Genomic DNA, 6,484 nt, shown 5'->3' on the forward strand with positions numbered 1-6,484 from the left:
AAATGACTAAAATACCCTTTGAGTTTTGACACACTGTAGCCTGTAGGACTATTTCATATGAATCTTACTTGAGTTTTTGAATTCAGGATCATTTTGCAAAACTTAACAAAACGCAAGAGAACTTGAGATTCAGGTAACTATCTGCCTTTGTTTTGTACACGCGAGGGGGTTCGAATTTGTGGCGTATACAGTATGCATAGAATGTTGTAAAGACAGTTGGAGATATCTTTGGGGTACAAGTTTCTATCTGTTTTTTTAGTAATTCATAGTTCTTGCATGATCAAGATGCCAAATATGTCATATATATAAAACTGTGTTTAAAGAAAAAGAGATTACAAAACTAAACGATACTAATATCGATTTATTACAATTTACAAATAAAACTAAGGGTATCATTCGTCACCCATGGCGAGTTCAAGTGCATAGTCATCTCTTTCCTGCACAAATGATTAAAAGAAATGTAAGATACTATGTAAAATAATGAGAATAATTTTCACATATAAGTAACTAAAAAACTTACAATAGGTCCTCGTGCAAAATATCGTCCAAATTGAAGCCAATATACCTCATCCTCGTCTTGTGTTTCAACTTCAATATCAGAAGTTGGGAAACCGACACAAAGGAGCGCATAACCCTACAATTAAAAGGGGGCAAAAGGTTAGTAAAAATGTGTTGAATAATAATGTAAATAGAGTGAAGATAATATACCTTAGCTTTAAGCTCTGCAGATATCCCTAATGCTTCAGGCTGTCTAAGTTGTCCAGACTTTATACGAACCGCACAACTAGTACAACAACCTTAAAATGCAGAAGTAGGAAATAAAAATGGTAGATATGTTATGGGCAAATAGAAACTTTTAGAAATGAATGAATTGAAAGAGAAACAGTGATGAATTGGCGGATGAATTATAAAAGCAAAATATATACCGTGCCTGCAAGCAAATGGCAATGATATGTTCTGAGCTTCAGCTGTGTGCAATATATATTGGTCCTGCAAAACATAAAACAGCAGCAGAGAAATCGGAATTGGGAAAGTTTGGAGCTTTATACAATAACAATCAAAGAGGCCTAGATGTTGGTGCCCGTATAAGGTCAGAATTATTCCATTACACAATGATAACCAAAAGAAATGGTTAATAAAAAACGCGTTTTGATCAAATACAATATATAGCATAATGTAATTATGATATAGTATAGTGTAATTATAACATAGTGTAGTTAATGTAATTATATAATTACACTACTTGATTCGCAAAAATTAGCACACTTACGTTGCGGTAAAAAAACAATCTTGTGGGTTCAACTTCATACAAAAATAAGAGGAATTGTTTGAGTAGCTTGTAATATAAAAAGTGGTATAATTTTAGTAGTATTGAATACAAATAAATATAAAAGACATGGATTTTGATGAATGAATAAGAGTAAGTATAGTTGTAATTATTAATTAAGTGTTGTCTGTTGTTACCTCTGGAACGTAGAATTCGTGAATAACATCTCGTTGTCTGTCGTGAACGGTGACTTTATGGGTCGGAGCCGAGGAAGAAACTGAAATGCGAGGTACTTCAGGGGAAGCTTGAAGCTCCGACGACGTCGTATTGCGGCGACATTTAGATTTAGTAGTGATATAATTGATCGAATATCTTGACCGCCGGAGGAAAAGTGATGGAGTCCGATAACGTGTTGTAGATAAAATATTGCAAGGTGCTTGAAGATCCATCGGGATTTTGATTAAGATTAATTGAATGAGTGTTTGGGTGGGTGGGTGGGTGGTGCTCTTTTTCCCTCTTATCTCATCACTCGGCCAAAAAATAAAATAAAATAAACACCGGATTTTGTATTTAATCATTTAATTTCTTTATTTTTTTTAACGACTAATTTTCATAAAAAAGACTAGCAAAGACCTTAAGACAAATAATCAACGAAGCGATAGGCGGATAGAAGCTAAAGTTTTATATTTAACTACTTTCTATTAATGTTTTAATTATTCATTTATCTTTTAGTAATATTCAATTTTCATGAGCTGACACATATCATGGTAATTAAGAGTCACGATGAAATAGATCTAGGGAAACTAAAAAAAATGTTACAACTTTGGATTAAAGAAAAGAAAATAAAAAAAGAGAAGTTTGATTCTAACAAACAAGAATCAAATATAAAACTTGGAAGACGAATAAAAGTTAATACTTTAGATCAATTTCATGTCTATATAATTAACCCAATTTCAAATATAAAAGTTATAGTATTTAATCATTTTAGTTAAAATATTCTTTCATTATATAGAAACATAGATATTAAATCAACATAGCAGGTAGGCGGGCAACAAGCTGCGCCGCCACCCCTTTCTGAATTGCAAACCCTAACCTGCCAAAGACATACCCTTGCCCCTTTGGAGTCGACACATTGCTATGCACAACCCGTTGGACCCTGGTTAGGAAACTGATAGCTTCCGGTGCCAAGGAGACAAAGGTATCAAAAGCCAGAAGGACAAAAACATGTTGGTTCTCTTCGCAGGCTTTAGCATGTTTCTCCACCTTCTTCGTTTCAGCCCTTTTCATTGCTTGCCCAGCTACAAACCTATTATCCCTCAAACCAGCTAAGGGAGATACCCATGTGAGGTCAACACAAGCGTGTTTTCCCCCGGCCCAACCAAGACGAGCAAATCTGCCGGTCGTAGAGTGGATCTCCCTTCTGTGGGGTCTGTAAGGAAGTTTACGGGGGCTTCCTTTTTAGCTGATATCCCAGCTCGCCTTAAGATGTCCCAAAGAACGTCCCGCACCCAATCATGTCGGTATTTAAACCCAAGCATCTCCTTGCAATGAACCGCATGCTCTCCGAATTTATCCAGCAAGCCTTACGACAGATCGGACATGTTTCGTCTTCTGGGTACATTGGGACCATCAAACGGTACTTAAGAATGGCCATATACTCGACCGCGGACATGCTTTGGCCCAAGCCATTAATCGGGATAACGGTCAGAAAATCTTGGGCATGAGGACCTTGTAAGCATTCAATAACCGCCTTCTGTCGGGGGGGACAATCCAAAAACTTCTCCCAGACTCTGAGTGATTTTGCCAAAAAGGGCATTCACCAAAGTTTTTTGAGGCTTTGGTGGGGCGGTGTCCTTATTAGAAAAACCGCCAATGTCAAAGTCTGGGATAGCGCCATTTAGGCGTTCCAAGGCCTGCACGTAGTCTGAGTCCAGGTCGACAACTCCGCTATTCCTTAAGATGTGATTTTGTAGCTTCCAAGACTGAGCCCTAGACGCTACAAAAGCGTAAACTCCAACATCATGAGCCGAAAGAAGGCCTAAACCCCCCAAGCGCATTGGTAAAGATGCAAGTCGCCACTGAAGATCACCAAAGAACGGGCCTCCACATACAACTATGTCTTCGATGGCTTCTCGAAGCCCCTTATCAAAACAGGATACCGCATCATCCATCATATGGGGGTGGCATGTTCGTAACCCAAAAAGCAACTTGGCAACCCCCATGCAAGACTTAAGCAGGAGGAGTTCGATCTGGGGATCCCTAAGGCAAGGTAAGAGTTTCATAAGATCAACCGCACGAGATGCTCTCCGCCTCGCCAACTCCTTAATAAAGTAGGGATCTCGACTAACAGCCCCTCCAAGGAGCGTTACCCCTCTCTCTGGTCTACCAATCCCACTAGGGAAAAGCCCATCTTTGACTTTCACCCCATTACACGCTGGCCAAAAAACCTCGGTTTTCTTAATATTAAGTTGCAGCCCCAATGATGGCCCTTCCGAGCTGATAATGTCTAGGGCTTTAGCGACTTCGTTGGCACCACCAATAATAGTCCCATCATCCAAGTACCAAACATGAAATGGGAGGTTACAGTCATTTTGTACCCGGAGAACAAGAGGGTGTAATGCTAAGGCAAAGAGGAGGGCCCAAGGGGGTCTCCCTGCAGAACCCCAGTAGTAGCCCCTATACAGTCATCACCAACGTACAACCTAGACGGCTGGGCATAAAAGAACTGGACCCATAGATAGATAGACGGGCAATGATGATGAACCTCCCGGAGAAGGGCTGTGCGGTCGACCATATTGAAGGCGTTGGAGAAGTCCACGGTAAGCATAGCTAAAGAACCGTCCGCGTGAAAGGAGTTAAGAAATCGGTTCGCGCTGTGAAGCACCGCCTCTGCCCCATTAGGGGTCCCTACCCCAAACTGAAAGTCCCCTAAATACTGAGTCATTTCCTTCCCAACCATCTTCATAGCCACTTTAGAAACCAACCTACGCCAGATAGCCCCCACAGTAATGGGCCGAATTCCACTATCCGGCTTTAATAAAGGGGTAAGGGGGGCCGAAGCAATAAACTCAGCGAGCACCTTGGGGCACAGACCCCCTAGCCATAAGTTGACGACTTCAGTGATGGCTGAGAGCAGACCCATGGAAGTCACTGATCCCTCACCACTAAGAGCGTCCAACAAGTGTTGCACCCGCATCCCGTCTCTCCCGCATGAGGTCCCTTTAGAAATGATCGGATACATCTAAGCACACAGTCCCCATCCACAGAGAGAGTAGGCAGGGCGACAGAGCTAGAAGGCAAGGACGGAGGCGACACCACTGGGTGTTTATCAATGAGGGCTTTCATGGTTGAATCTCCGAGATGGGCAACCCCACTTGAGCATAATACCTTGACTGCAGCTGTGAAATGACCATCCCTGACTTTCCTAAGACATTGTTTAATATTGAGGCTGTTTTCAGAACCCTCCTCCCCTCCCACCTCTCTTTTAGAAAAAGTGTTCCCCCCCCACGTTATCAAAGAGAGAAAGAACCAATTCAGCAAAACCAGATCCATCTTTTCACACCGCAAGTGCTTGCTGAATGCTACTACATTGCAAAGACTTGCTTAAAGCATACGAGACGTCCGGTCTAGTGCACATCATTGCATACATAATAGATCCTATTGCCGAAGCATAAGGAACATGCTTCATCCTATCCTGCTCTTCCTTAGAGCTAGGACTTTTGGGATGAGCTTAACACGGTTCCTCTAGGAATAGGTACCAAACCTTTCTTAGAGTTTTCCATCCTGAACCTTTTCAGGATTTTATCAATGTATGCACTTTGATTGAGTCCGATCAATTTCCTTTGTCTATCCCTATAGACCTTTATTCCCAAGATATATGTCGCTTCTCCAAGATCCTTAATTGAGAAACGACTACTTAACCACGCTTTAACGTTTTCCATACTTGGTATATCATTTCCAAATAAAAGTATTTCATCGACATACAAAATAAGGAACATGACTATACTCCCACTAGCCCATTTATACACACACGCCTCATCACCGTTTTGGACGAAACCAAACGCTTTGATTTCTTCATTAAAACGATGATTCCACATCCGTGATGCTTGTTTCAACCCGTAGATTGATTTCCTTAACTTACATACTTTGTCAGGATTAGATGGATCGACAAAACCTTCAGGCTGAACCATATGGACATCTTCCTCAAGATATCCATTAAGAAAAGCGGTCTTGACATCCATCTGCCATATCTCATAATCAAAATGAGCTGCAATGGCAAATAATATCCTGATCGACTTAAGCATCGCGACCGGCGAGAAGGTTTCATCATAATCAATCCCTTGAGTTTGTGTGAAACCTTTTGCTACAAGTCGTGCTTTGTAAGTATCTAGATTTCCATGCATATCGGTCTTCTTCTTGAAGACCCACTTACATCCAACCAGTTTGGAGTTAAGTGGACGATCAACCAATTCCCAAACTTGGTTATCGTGCATGGATTGCATCTCGGCGCTCATGGCTTCAAGCCATTTTTCACAATCAGGTTGTGACATAGCATCTTTGTAGGAGATCGGTTCATCCGAATCGACCAAGTAGCAATCATCCACGAGAAATCCATATCTCTCGGGAGGTTGACTAACCCTACTAGATCTGCGAGCAACTTGTGTATGATCAACCATTTGATCACCTTCAACATCCTCGTGTTGAAAGCTAGTATCGACCAACTGTGTATCATCCAGTGATTCTTGAACCTCTTCAAGTTCCACTCTCTTTTCACTAGGTCCTTCCATAAGGAACTTAGTTTCTAAGAAGTATCCTTTGCGTGAAACAAACACTCTTTGTTCACTAGGATCGTAGAATATATATCCTATATCATCCTTTGGGTATCCTATGAAGATACACTTGATGGATCGAGCCTCAAGCTTATTTGGGGTGTCACGTTTAACATAAACTTTGCATCCCCATACCCTTAAATATGAAAGGGATGGAACCTTTCCATGCCACACTTCATAGGGTGTTCGATCCACCTTTTTGGTCGGGGCCATATTCAAAATATGAGCTGCTGTAAGTAGTGCATATCCCCAAAATGATGGTGGTAGTGAGCTACGTGCCATCATTGATCGAACCATGTCCAACAGTGTTCGATTCCTCCTCTCGGATACTCCGTTATGTTGAGGAGTACCAGGAGGAGTGAGCTGTGAAACAATTCCACAATCTCTA

The 6,484-nt window shown here is 41.3% G+C and overlaps 1 protein-coding gene across 1 annotated transcript; it reads right to left on the bottom strand.

Moving 5' to 3' along the window:
* Nucleotides 1-297: 297 nt before the first annotated feature.
* Nucleotides 298-1,776, bottom strand: LOC143621357 (ferredoxin C 2, chloroplastic-like). The gene is made up of 5 exons (XM_077092802.1): nucleotides 1,465-1,776; nucleotides 927-990; nucleotides 709-797; nucleotides 521-634; nucleotides 298-437 (listed from the first exon to the last, which is right to left on the bottom strand). The coding sequence occupies exons 1-5, from the start codon at nucleotides 1,714-1,716 to the stop codon at nucleotides 393-395; spliced, it is 564 nt and encodes a 187-aa protein (XP_076948917.1). The 5' UTR covers nucleotides 1,717-1,776; the 3' UTR covers nucleotides 298-392.
* Between the last annotated feature and the right edge of the window lie 4,708 nt (nucleotides 1,777-6,484).

Source organism: Bidens hawaiensis, unplaced genomic scaffold (genome assembly GCF_021521415.1).
Source record: "Bidens hawaiensis isolate Kalapana, Puna unplaced genomic scaffold, B.hawaiensis_p1.1 tig00002839_1, whole genome shotgun sequence".
NCBI lineage: Eukaryota > Viridiplantae > Streptophyta > Magnoliopsida > Asterales > Asteraceae > Bidens > Bidens hawaiensis.

What these genes read in the sequence shown, in the direction of transcription:
- LOC143621357 (XM_077092802.1), bottom strand. Translation starts at nt 1,716, where the DNA reads ATGGATCTTCAAGCACCTTGCAATATTTTATCTACAACACGTTATCGG. An exon ending in ACGAATTCTACGTTCCAGAG is followed by an intron (nt 991 to 1,464) that starts GTAACAACAGAC and finishes TATGTTTTGCAG; the next exon opens with GACCAATATATATTGCACAC. An exon ending in CTGCAGAGCTTAAAGCTAAG is followed by an intron (nt 635 to 708) that starts GTATATTATCTT and finishes TTTTAATTGTAG; the next exon opens with GGTTATGCGCTCCTTTGTGT.